General features: G+C 35.1%; 1 protein-coding gene across 5 annotated transcripts in view; it reads right to left on the bottom strand.

Moving 5' to 3' along the window:
* The window catches only part of CNOT2 (CCR4-NOT transcription complex subunit 2), a 92,218-nt gene that overhangs the window by 5,656 nt on the left and 72,581 nt on the right, over positions 1–13,981 (bottom strand). For 4 of the 5 annotated variants that reach the window (XM_075149857.1, XM_075149837.1, XM_075149871.1 and 1 more), the window contains 8 exons: positions 13,546–13,671; positions 10,863–10,987; positions 9,169–9,289; positions 8,904–9,060; positions 5,021–5,082; positions 4,875–4,924; positions 3,913–4,013; positions 3,206–3,350 (listed from right to left, as the gene is read on the bottom strand). In XM_075149857.1, the coding sequence (XP_075005958.1) occupies positions 3,206–3,350; positions 3,913–4,013; positions 4,875–4,924; positions 5,021–5,082; positions 8,904–9,060; positions 9,169–9,289; positions 10,863–10,987; positions 13,546–13,671 (887 nt within the window). The remainder of the gene's footprint in view (positions 1–3,205; positions 3,351–3,912; positions 4,014–4,874; positions 4,925–5,020; positions 5,083–8,903; positions 9,061–9,168; positions 9,290–10,862; positions 10,988–13,545; positions 13,672–13,981) is intronic. The other variant, XR_012673577.1, reaches the window with a different exon arrangement.

Below are 13,981 nucleotides of genomic sequence, written 5' to 3'. Positions count from 1 at the left end.
TATTTTTAAGTTCTTGAAACATTAATTAATACTTCTGCATTTGTCAGAAAAAATTACTTGGCCATACTTTTCTTTGCATTCAAAGCCACATGGAGTTATCAAATACTGCCATTCTTGTTATTTTAAGTCTATGCTAGTCTTCCTCCAAGGAAATGTCAACTCCAGAAATTAGTATCAGAGGTAACAACATTACCATACAATGCCAAGATCACACCCGACATACAACTAAGTTCTTATTTATTTATCATAGACAGAAATGTCACAGAATTATTTCTAGCAAGTGATTCCTTTTCCATGTAACAAAACAGCAATTTTTCCCAAAATCCTTCTCTAGCTTCCTGTGATCAATACTCAACTTGCCTGCTGTATTTTGAACCAAACTAAAATTAAATAAAAATTTCAAAATAATATTCCAGTTCCAATTTTTACATTAAGAAATACACAAGCCTAAAAGAAAAAATATTATTTCTTCTTATGGACACTGCGGAAAAAAGAAAAATCATGTTCCTTGTTAGCTTACCGCTGCAGGTGCGGAACTTTAGAAAATACTATCCCTCTCCTTACTAGCTACCAATTGCTTCTTAATGTTGGGGGAATTATTTTCAGTATACAAAGTAAAGAGAAGAGAATCTGTGTAGATCTTGGGCAAAATCATTCGGAGAACAGTAGTGACTCATATCTTCCTTTCACTGCAGTTTCTCCAGGAATGCCTACCAGATGAAGCCAGCTCTACTCTTTAAAAGAGGAAGGATGTCGTGTGCTAATTAACAACTCAAGCACTTGGATGCTGAATTTCAGGACAGCACTCAGGACTCCAAACAGAGAAAATACTGTCTTCAAAAGTAATGCTTAGACATCAAGTCACAGCTTCACACATTTACTACAGGTAGAAAAAGAAGAGGCACTAAAGAAGTTACTAAACCTTGTACAATGGGCACAGCTATCTCCTGGTAAAAGAAATGTTGTATTTCCACATAGAGTAAAAACTCGATCTGATCCATCAATATATGAACCTATATGAGGCTCTTATTGCTCATAAATAAATGGAACATATTCAGTTGACTCCAAAGAGGAAATCTATCCTTTCAAAAGGTAATTACTTCCCCTCTGATGATCTTACATAATAATAAAATAGCTTTAAACAGCGTCTTGGGAAACCTAAGGAAGTATACCAAGCAGCAAATAAATAATTCAAGTAGAAATTAAATTTTCCTTTTGTTTGAGTTTTCTTTTAAGGGGAGTGATGCTCTTGCTTAAAAGTTCTGGCATTACCTGGCACATATGAAAAACCAAACAAGGAGGGCTTGCCATTAAAACCTTCAGTTATAACATCTTGGTTCTCTTATGGTCATAGGAAAGGCAACAGAGGCAATGAGTCATGCATGCAAAGGGACTGAAGAGCCTCCCATATGATTTGGGGCAACCAAAACGTTTTTTTCTGAGGGGAGCTTGCATTTACTATGCAAATTTACAGGGGGGAAGAAAGAAAAAAGAGCATCATATTTAGTTAATCTCTAGATGACGGCAAACTTCAATATACTGGCTAGGAAGAAATGTAATGCACTTAGAGGGGAGAACACTGAACTCTATTCCCTTTAATTTAAAGCTGATGTTTAAAAACACATCAATAGACATGTAACTATTTAGTGTAGTATTTCATAATCTCCAAGTCTATAGATGCAACTTGCTCACAGAAATGAAATGCCTTTTCAGCAAACAATTCATAAGTTAGGCTCCAGGTGAAGAGATTTCTGATAAAATGAAATACCTAAGCATGTGGAATCATAAAACATAGTTCCAACATGCTGGAATCACATCTGTTGAGTTCAAGGCTTCAAGACTAATCTGGTCTGATCGGTTAAGTGTTTTTTAGAGAAAAGCGAGAGTGTGATACTGTATCTACAGAAGGTCTGACATGGAAGTTTTACGTTTGCTCTTTCATCAATTAATCCAACATTGGTTAAAACTTGAAGCAAAATCATGCCACATTCATAAAATTTCATATAACCAAACTTAAATGGGGAATGAGATTCTTGACAAACTATAACTCAAACAGACTCTAGGTAGGTGTAATGGTTGTATGTATATTTTGAATTTATCTTCTTTTCATCTCCAGCTGAAGCTGAAAGCATCACCTTGTAAGGCAGGCTATTTTCAAAAGAGCACACCTCTTGCCAGGTTAGCGAATGTTCACACTCCTGATTTCTCAAACAGTGTTTTGGTACATATTTGCATTAGAAAAATCTTTGCTTTAGCGGAGAAGAGAAATCACAGAAATTGGGATCCAGCAAGGAAAAGGCATTGTACAAGATGGTCTTAAAAGCTGAAATTGGAACTTGGATGGTCTTAGAGTTGGAAGATACTGAAAATTAATTATCTTTGGGGGAATGTGGAGAAAATTAAGCACAATTTATGAATTTCTTCAGCTAACAAGTAAAGGGTGAACATTACTGACAGTATTCATGGACAGAAAGGAACAAAGAGATTATCAGAAGTGGGAAGGGAGAAGACTGTAGCTTTCAGATTTTTTTTAATGCCTCTTGGCCTAGAATACAGAAAACAAGCACCATGAAAATATGTGTCCACCCTAAAAGAAGTGATTTATTTCCAAGTACTCTGCTGTTCAAACAATAGAGCACGAAAGCCCTGCAGTATGCTCAAGGAGAGACAGTACTGGGGGGGGGGGAGACACGACAAAAAACCAAAACAACAAACCAAACCAACCAAAACAAAGAAAACCCAAAACAAAAAATCAAACCAAAACAAAAAAGCCAATCCCCCCCAAAACACCCCCCCATAACTATTTTTAATTCCAAAGTGAGATGTGGTAGCTCCCTATTGAATTTTCTAAAGCAAAACAATATAATATCTGCAAGCACAATTTCTAAAGTGCCAAATAATGCTTTCTATTCTATAATTCTGTACTTGAAAAAAGCTTTTGATCTAAACAAAACTCCTAAGTTCTACATCCTTGTACCTCCCAAAGAACACAACAAATAGAGAGACATTTCCTCCTTTTCCACAAACAAGCCACTGTTTTAGGCAATCTCTATTCCCTCACACATCAGAAATTAAGATAATGAACTTAAACAGTAGGAGGTGAAAAAGTTTGAGATTTTTGGGGAGGAGGTTGGGTTTTACTTTTGTCCTTTTAAAAATACATGGTTGACAGACTTAAGAAATCTGCACAAGGGAGAAGAGATACCTTAGCTACTTTCCTCCAGTTAAGACAGTCAAAGAAGTAATATGTTCCCCTCTCGTACGTATTGGTTTTCATTGTTGGCTCCATGCCGGGTGCCCTGGTGATCCATACTCGTTCTTCTTTGTGGTATCTCCAATCCCGGTTAAATCTTTCATTTTTAATAGGAAGGAAAAATAATTTTTAGTTATCCGAATTTGACTTCATAAAATACAATTTTAAAGGTTTCGATCAAAACTATACAATGCATTCAAAACCAAAACAAAATTTCTAAGACATCGTTATACCTGCGATCTCATACCTCTTCCATATAATTATTACACCTCAAACTAATCACATATGAAACTTTAAGAAGTCTGGTAGGTTCAAAAAACAAATTCTTTTTATGATTATTTACTGTTTTTCATTTTGCTGAAGATAAGTTAGATGTTTAATGATCACTGGCACTTGCCCCTTTTTCACAGTGCTTCATAATAATGCAAAATTTATGAGACAGACTTTTGATTTCTGCAATATGAATGAAAAAAAAAGTACCAAATGGAACCAAGGTTGGAGGAGGTATTTAAAAAAAGGTTTCCAGCTTTAGATTGACTAAACTTCTGTTTTCAGTGTCTAACTTGTTGGGGTTTGTCTTTTTTTTTTTTTTTACATCTACTACTTCATTACTGCAATAGATTAAATCATATAAGACTGACAAAATAGTTTGAACGTACAGCTCTACTGCTGCTAATAGCTGTAATACATCTCCTCCATTCATGTAATAGAGATAAAACAGGAGATCTTCTCCATATCGGCCAAGTTTTATTGCAGCCAGCTGCAAAAGATTGAAGAAAATGAGGATGAAAAATCACAATAGATAAATGTTTTAAGACATACTATCCCACTTAAATAACACAAGGATACATCCAGAACGTGCTTCCATCCTAAGTGCGTTGCAAATGATACTCTAATATAACAAGAGTAATAATTATTAAAACAATCATTTTTCTTCACTTTTAGTTAACTTTTCCAACTTAAAAGATACAACAGAAAAATAAACAGAAGTAATGAATCAGCAAGACAGAATTTTCTCCCTGCACCTGTGTGTATCCTCATTTACTTACTTTTTTTTTTAATTAAAAAAAGAAACCAAGAAAAAAAACCCACAAACATTTACATGTATTTGCTCACTTCACACTCTAAATAACATTACTACAACTTCTTATAGTATTTCTCAGTGATACCTCTTACGGAACTACAATAGTTGAAAGAAAATACATCTAAGAAAAAATCCCTATTCATGTAGATATGGAAAGCAACAGATAAATGTGAGAGTATCTTGAACCGCAATTCTGAGCTTATCTCAAGAAGAAATATCTCAATTTAATATGGCATTTGAATATTACAGTATATGGATTATAACAAACTTCTGCTTTGCATGAAGGGCATTCTCTTGAAAACACAATGTGTTCTTTAGCTAATCATGCCCATTCTCAGTTTTGTCTTCCCTTTCTTTTTCTAAGATGGAATGGTTGCATGATGTGTCCAATTAGCCGGTTAATGCATCACTGTTCCTAAAAAGATTGAGGATGTCCATAAAATGCACTGGTTTTGAACATTACCTATCTGAAAGAAAATTTAGAGAATTACTGGTAATAAATTAACAAAAAATAAGCACACACACACACGTACTCACCTTATCCCTAATGTGAATGTTAGTTAAGTATTCAGATGGAACATGGAAGTCTAAAAAAGAATCGGAATTGATGCAACTATTAAGACATGTAAATGAATATAATTTGCAAATATTAATATTGAATTAAATAGTTATTTCTCTCTTACCTATGTCTTGAGGTCGACAAGGTGATGATGCCCAGGGTGACGCAAATTTGGGATAAAGATTTCTGAAGAAAAAGAAAAGCTCAAATTTATCAAAATTAAAAACAAAAATCAAAACAAACAAACAAAAAATCCCCACAACCAAGCTCGCAAACCTAAAAACCATACAACAAAACACACAACCAAAATCACTACCTGGGGTGAGAAGGAAGGAGAAAATCTCCCGCCCACTTTCCTAAAATAGTTATATTTATTCATTTTCTTTTTAATACGTGGAGTAAGATTGCGTTTAAACTGCCATGGGAATCTACAGGGCCAAGATTTCCTTTTTAATCTCTCATTCCTTTAACTTAGGTGCCAGGGATCCCAATGCTTTTTAGGGATCCAATTGTACACAGGGTTTCAATTTGCGTAGGAACAGCTGCCACAAGCTTGGTGGATTTCTGATTTATTAGCCTATGATTTAAAAAGCGAGGAAAAGCTTATACTGGCAGATTTTTTTTTTTTTTAAACTAACTACTAAAGATATTGCTCTTCTTCTAAATTTCAGTGACGACAAATAAATTGAATCCTAGAACAACATGAACATAAGTTTATTATGACTTAATATTTTTCTTTTATATAGACTTTGCTAACATATATTAAAAAAATGGAGCCATTAGTTTAATAAAGAGAAAATTATGAACCTTCCAACTCTACTACAATGACCGACGTACTGAGGAATGAGTTTTGTATTAACAGTTAAAGAAGTGAAAAAAAGGACTGAGCAAAATGTACTTTTGGCAGGTAGCTACAGCCTGCTTTTAATTATCCATGATAGCATGCTATTATGGCAAGTTTTGTAAATGAAACTTGAGTATGGTACACCCTATAAAATCCTTGCTTCCTTCTTTTCAAGGGCGTAATAATTACTATAAAAAAATATCAGAAACCTACCAAATTACCTGAACACAACCAACTCACAGCTGAGCTATATGGGCCAAAAACTACACTGATCAAGTGGTGTCAATCTTACTCTAGGCTAGTTAATCTTACTGCTAGCAAAAACTTATGCTTTAAAGCCTGAAGGAAGATTTCAGTGGCAAAATCTGCAGATGCTGAAAATAACTAAACCATTCCTTCTACTGAAAGCATGCACAGGCATTGCCCCAAGAAGAGGATTGTCCTGCAACTCCATCACCTCACGCATGCCCTAGAGGTTTGGTTTCCTAGGGCAAAGAATCCAGGATTTTACAAACTTGGGACTGCACCTCTATGCTATAAAAACTGAAGAGTTTGTGCACAGTGTTCCTTCTATAATACAAATAAAACTCTACTAATTTAACATTTTTCAAGGAGGTATTGGACAGCCTACAGTCTATTTGATGAATATTTCAGAAAGCTTCAGAACATGAACAACAGCTACATAATCTCTAAAGAATTAAATATAGTAATGCTGTATTTTTAAATTTTTGTTCATGTAGAATTTTAAGTTATCCTAAGGAACTAGAAGCATATTTCTTAACAAAGAAATACAGGACTGTACAGGCAATACATAATCATTCTTTCGACAACCAAAATAAATCTTAACCTACCTGCACAGAAAATCTATATAAAACTAGGAGTTAGAAGGGTTAATTCAAACCATTAGAGATATATACAGAATTCTAAAATTTTGTTTCTAACAGCACATTTATTGTGCTAAGTGTTTAAGTCAGACAGGTATCTTTACCATCAGAAGTAGCTCACAAGGCACAAAATTTCAGCTTTCCACATGTGAAATGCTTTTAGTTTTTCAAACAGCAATTCATAAAGGAAGCAAAGAATGTTTAACACAAGGCAAGATGGCAGGCCAGACACTGAGGACTGCACAGGCTGTTTGCAAATCTCTTCTGTAGCATAAAATAAAACCAGCTTTCTGGTTCCGATACAGAACTGTCTGGATAAAATATTAACCCTACCCCCTCCAAGAGTCTTAATACCCTGTATACAGAAATTAAATGTTAAAAGCTTTTAAAAATCCAGCTATTTACAGCGTACCTGCTAAGGAAAAGCAGCAGCATGCCAGGTATACATACTGCTTATGTACAAAGACACACTAATAATTTGGATGCTGTATTCAGGAGCTGCATAACACAGCTACAAGTCATCACATCATCAAAGCATGTTTAGTATTCCTCTTCAATGAGATACTAGTTTTATGTAGACTTTCCAACAGGTATGTTAAGCTTAAGCTTTCTGTTAGTCATTAAAACTAATGAATAACATTGAATAAAATATCAAATAGTATCACCAAAAGTAGTATCACTACTACTATTCTGCATGCCAACATCTACAGAAAGTAGCTATATAACCAAACGACATAACTAGATTCCACCTGTGTCTAGGAACAGCTCAAGAATTCAGATACCGATGTACTTGAAATTATTTTAATGAACAAAGGCATTCTACTTTCAGCTGATCATCCTCAAATTATGTTTGAGCAGTCTGCACTGAGAACAGCAAATTACTTCAGTATCATGTAGATCCAGGAGACCCATGTCCCAGTTAGTGCTGTAAGCTCTGGGACTACCAAGGAAAAACAGCAACCCATGATCAGCATAACTGTTCTTTGTGCATTCTCTTTATATTGTGAGAGAAGGGGATGGGAGTGGGAAAACACTGGATTCAATGGAGGAGTGACCTGCGAGACTAACACTACAAGTGAAGATGATACTAAGTTAACGTAACACATTCTGCAAATAACTACAGACAATTGTATTAGAAGGCTGACTTTGGATGATCGTTTTGAAGCACTTTTGAAAGTGCCAATGGCATCGGAATTTGACAATTTGACTAAGTTTTGACGCAAGCTCTACAGAAAGTATTTCTAGAAGTGGTAATTTCTAAAAAGTTACATCTCTAGAAGAAAAATACGTAAATTCATGCCAATTACTTCAAAACAGAAAAAAATCAGGACCCATTTTTCCTATGCTTTCCCTCTCACCTGGATATCCACATTCATCAATCTTCCCTGAACTCATGCATTCAGAGTGCAGCTCCGTATAAATTTGTGAAACATGGAAACTGCGTGTGTGTATGCTGTTTGGTCTTTGTTTCGTTAATATATTACGTGCAAACCTTAAAATGCATATACTACTGTCAATAAGGCTAACACTATGTAAATCTCTGCTGAAACAAAATGATGGGAGATTCTCAGCTGAAAGACAGAGTACCAGAAATTAAATTGCTCTCACAATTACAGCCACCTAGAAGGTAAGCGGTTTTGTCCAAACTGATCTAGGTTTCTTCTATAACTAAGGGAGAAAGAGAAGCACCCTGGGCTGGTGATTTATCTCATCTATCTTAAGCACTTATCTTACCATTAGTGCTGTTGCTAACTGCTTTTCTCCCCACTGCCTCTACAAGAAGCCTAGATGACTAAACTTAGGTGAACTGAATGACTAGAAGTTAACTATAAAACTACATTTTCATTTAAATAAATCTTTGGTGCAGGGTAACAATGCAGATGCTCTGTTCATTATTATATTAATATAAATCAAATTTACCCCCCAAATTGCTGAGAGTTAAGTGTAGATATCCTCAAGGAATATTATTATTTGAAAAATAACATATACATGAAATTTATTAACAACACACTGTCAATTCCTTGCAGAAAGTCTTAAAGAAGTTAGGAGAATAAGCAAAGCCACTAGGTTTATTGAAAGCTTGCATAACAAGATCTGAGTATTTATCGAAGCACAATTCTCTTGTTTATGAAAATTTTATTTTACTGTTATTACATTTTCAAATTTTATTTGGTAAAATATCTTGTGAGTTTGATAGTTGTGTGAGCTAAGTGAGCCTATTATGAATGACAGCATGATAAAACCAAAACTGAAGATAGTCCTAAAAACCAGAAACTTACTCAGGAGAGTTGAGATTGAGACCTAGTGTTGTTAAATCACTTCCTAATGCAAGATGTACCATTCCTGGATCTGTCTCTGCTGCCCTGATGAATGTTAACAAGCCAATCATTCCAAACTGGTCCGTCACCATCCCTTGAGGAATGTTGGTAACCCGACCTGGGCAAGAAGAACAAATTAATTTTCTTTCAAGAAGTGGAGGAATCAACAAGGTGATCTAAATGACTGTCAAAACTTTTAAAGAAGAAAAAGTGGAATGACACATACCATCAGGTAACACCTGGATCCCTTTTTTCTGCTGGTTGTTGTTTTGCGTAGTTGAACTTTTATCTCCAGGAAACTTGGGCCCATCTGTGCTGGATGATGTTTTGCCTGATGTACTCAAATTCTGTTAAAAATAATTTGCACGAGTTGGTATAATGGAAACAAACCAAAATGGAAAAACTTGTTGACCATATCTTTCAGTCAAGCGCTCTAAACCAGTATGTCAAGTCATGCTAACAAATTAGGCACTAAAATGGAACCAAGTTGAAGCAGTTCAGTTCTGTTGACAAACCTTATGTAATATTTACCACTTCCTAAAGTATACCTGTCATACAATAAGAGCTATTAATGAGCCTACAGTTTGCAGTCTAAAAGGATAAGAAAATATTTTACACCTGAGTTTGAATACACAATAGATATCCCAAGTGCCTGTGACTAGAGGATATTTTGGACTCATCACATCATATATTTTTCCCATACAGTCTTGCTCCTGCATAACACTCCACGACGTAGCAACAGATAATAAATCAAGCCAATTTCAGGTGCAAGCAACATACAGTTGGTACATTTGCAACTATCAGGAAAGAGATGTAACCACTATGTCTGGCACTCTAGAAGCCCATATACTGACAAAAGATATCTTCCATAATTATTATTTTTTACCCTTTATTATTCTTTAAAACAAGTCTGCAGTTACACGATGTAATCACATTTACTTCCTCCTTCCTTACGGTATTCAACGCTAACTGTATCAGAACATTTTCCACATAATAAACCTCGCCACAACATTTGGGGACTAGGCTTCCCCCATCCCTTTTTTGAACAGTTGCATTTTTCAGTTTTCACGTGAGTTTGTAGTCACATCTACTACCTACTCATCAGTATTTATGCCACCCTGATTAACATATTTTTTGCAATTATAAGTAATAAAACAATCAGAAACTAGAACATTTTGTCAAATACTGTAGCAAACTGTTCTCTGCCACCCAAATTTTATTCAACTTTCATTTGTAATAAAAAAGCAATTTTTATTACAAATCTTTCAGAATAAACAATGAAAAAAACCCATAAACCTATGATCTAAGCTATATATCTAACGCATGATAATTACAACAATACTTAAGATACAGTGTATCCCAGTACATACTACAACATACTATGGTCACTATTAAAAGAGCTTGTTCTCTGCGATTTCATTTCCCCATCAAGAATTTTACCCTGAAGTGATATTGTACCACCTAATTTTTAAAAGATTTGACAGCTTTGAAGAAAGATGTTATTATGCGTAAATTACTACTACTGATGAGAGGCACCAACAGCGAAAAATGAGCTGGAATTGGTAGAAAAAGAAATTATGAATTGCAAAACTTGAAAAATATACATCAATTCTCAAAAATAAATTTTGAGGTGTTCTTGCAAGTTCCTCCCTGGCCCCTCCCCAAAATACAAAAGGATACACAGAAGTTATATGAAACTAAGAAAGCAAGGTTGCAGTGACTGTTGGGACCAAAAAACTTCCTGAGAAATTCCATTTACATAGTTATATATGAAATGCTGCTTATGCAAAATTTCTCATTAATTTAGAGGGGCAAATTTGAAAATCTTGTATTACAAATATAGTCGCTGCCCATTTTAAAATGTAATCATCAAAAGAAGTATGAACACTCAAAATAAAAGAAGATTTAAGGTTTACTTACAGATTTATTGTCATCATTACTCGATGTTGGGTCTTTGTAGCTGGAGCCTGGTAATGCTGGAAAGTCTTCATTGTGTATTGAAAAGTCCTGGGACTGCTCACTTGCTGGTTTTGTTACCATTCCAACTATCATCAAAATGAAAGCAGGAGTAACATTAAATGACTGTTAAGTAAAGAATTTTTTACTGTTGATCTTGCTTACTGTCCATTTTCATTATGTGCAAGCTGTACAGCAGAAATGACTTTCAAAAAAACAGGTAAACCGAAACAAAGCATATTCATTTAAAACATCCACACACATTAGACTGAAGCCTCTTATTTAAGTGTGAGCTGAGAAACACTCCGGGTTAAATTCATAGACACATCCACTGCTTTAAGAAAGAAGCCCAGTACTTTTACCAGGAACAGCACCTGTTTTGCACATCTAAATAATCAAATAATCTTTACAGGCATTATTAAAGCGGTATTTAAGGAAACCCACTGATGAAGGAAGGATGTACTGCTTTTAAGATTATTATACATTTCTCCTCCATCCCCTAATTGCATGAAGAATTTCTTAGCATAATCTCTTTAGAAGCACGTATTCTTAAAGGATGCCCAGCTAACTTGCAACAGAACATATCACCAATGAAATACTTGCCTGTGACATAAGAACGACTCCTACTTTCAGTATGAAAACTGAAAGCATTTAGCCTGCAACTCTCAGTGCTCTGACCCTAATTTAAAAAAAGTAGGCCAGTCACATTGGAACATGGATTCCGACTACTGAAAAGCAACATTCTTTTTTTTTTTTTAATGCCAGTTAAAAAAAACAAAACCCAGAACAAAACAAACAAACAAAACAACCAAAGAAAAGCCCCCCACACCGCGCACCCAAGGGCAAATATTCTTTGCTAAGAGATAGAGAAGTAATACAGTGATTTGGTTGCAAACAAAACTGCACTAGAGGAAGAGAAGACAGAAGTAGTCTAGGGCCTATTTTTTAAAGATTCTTAATAGATGTGTAGGATCTAAAATAGTTCAGTAGCTGACAATATATATGACTTTCTCTAGTATTCTGAAGTTAGAGATCAAAGTTCCTTTATTTTAAGAAAAAAAACACCGAGTTAATCTTGCTTCTGCTGTTCACCCTTTTCATCCAGAGTTACTATGATTTCTTCCACTGGATGAATAAAACTGATAATGAATTAACTGTGTGTTGCTTATTCTCATTCTATCTAAAAAGTTGTCTGAAGTCTGATTTCCATAAATAAGCTAAGCATGAAGAAAGTATGTCTCTGCTCAGTTTCAAACCATTTTTTTCTTGATCACAACCAAAAGTGCTCTCCACTTTTTGATGCTGGAGACAGTGTGCAGTGCATCTCATCGCCCTGTTTCTTGATTGTTTCTACCACCATACCCATCCCCTGCATTAAGCAGATGCTCAAGATAAGTCTTCAGACACAGAAATTTCTTTCCTGGTACATCACACACGTGTGAACAGCTATGCTAGCACCAAAATGGGGAAATGGTGTAAGCATGGGAGCAATTACAGTTTTTTTACGCGGCAGTGCTGCTGAATGTTGAACTCCAGCTCCACGCTGGAAGTACATCTGTGTGGATCTCCTTCCTACCTTCTATCAATTTTCCATGTAATGGCTTCTCTTTGAGAGACACACAAAATCTCATGTAAACCACAAGCCGTATTAGCTCTCCACTCTCAGTGTGACTTTTCCGTGTCTTTATTTGGGGAAGCGACTTTTCCTTGTGTTTAGGAGCACTTCAGTTTAACTCGTTTATATCTTTCTCACAGCTATCTTAAGCAGAGGGCCCTGGTTACGCCCAATCCATGAGGCTACTTTCTCCTGATAATGCTGTATCTATTATTTCTCTCCAGTTAAAGTTGGAGATATCTCTGAAAAACACTAGCTTTTTATAGTTAGAAAACACTGGCTTATTTTTGGTTGGAAATTTGGTAAGTGTCACAAAAATAACTTTAGGTTATAAAAGCAATTTTTTGGAGTAGCTGATGCAACATGCATGACAAAATCTACTAAAGCAGTAACAAAAAAAAAGTATTGTGCCTCACGCTAAGCTTACCTGAATTTTTTCCAGACCCAAATAATAATTTGTATCCACCTTAAAGTTTTTCCTTTTATTATTTTTTAAGCTGTTCAGCAAGAATTATATAAGAGACAGACTTGGAATCTGACTGATAACAGTTGATGCTTACAGGTTATTTTTTGAAATCTGATGTTCATCATAAGAGTGATGACAGCGCTACAGCAAGTACTACCAATAAACAGAGAAAACACACAGTATGTTTTCAGTTGCTGACTTCTTACACAATAACACCTCTAGTAATGAAATATTCTAAAATTTACTACTTGGACCTCAACAGTTCTTGTATACATGCAATTAGAAAACAACCTATTGCCTAAGAAATGTCTAGAGTGAGCAGCTTCAGAATAATCATACCATACAGACTGAAAACCCCAACAACCTCTATCGACGGTAAAACTAAAGCAGATGAGTTCTAATACTTATAAAAGCCTGAGGGGAATCTCCAATCACAGAGATATTGATTATTTATTTTAACAAGTGAGACTTAGGAGCTCTTTTTGAAAAGACTACCTATGAACAGCAAAAGGTGAATTAAACAAATACCAATTTCATTCAAAGAGCTTTCTAAAGTATAATCTTACCATAGGGTGCCCTTCCAGCTAAAGGGTTTATTAATGGAGTTGGATTGCCACTTCCTTCCCTTCTGTTTCTGTCTGCTAGTGCTGGAAAATCTGAGAGGTCCAGTCCTGTCACATTTTCACTTCCATCTACAATAAAAACAGATATTTTAAATTCCCTTACATTTTTTACTCAAAGACTTCATTATGTGCAAGGTGAATGTAGGATATATTTTCTTTCTTCAAGTTATCTTTTTACTCTTACTATAATTATTACAAATAACTACAGCCTCTGTGTTATGAGACTAGCCTAAAGAGCATCAAGATGTTTAGGGTTTGTTTTTAAACAATAGCTAGTCAACAGTATTTAGTAACAAGGTCTACTCATTTTGAATTAAAGACTGCATGTGTAAAATACCGGCAGACTATCAAAATTACAGTACTAGGATAGGTAGCCTGT

Source organism: Calonectris borealis, chromosome 1 (genome assembly GCF_964195595.1).
Source record: "Calonectris borealis chromosome 1, bCalBor7.hap1.2, whole genome shotgun sequence".
In the NCBI taxonomy this organism is placed as follows: domain Eukaryota; kingdom Metazoa; phylum Chordata; class Aves; order Procellariiformes; family Procellariidae; genus Calonectris; species Calonectris borealis.
Note: the sequence above shows the minus strand (reverse complement) of the source record. Positions and strands in the feature narration are given on the sequence as shown.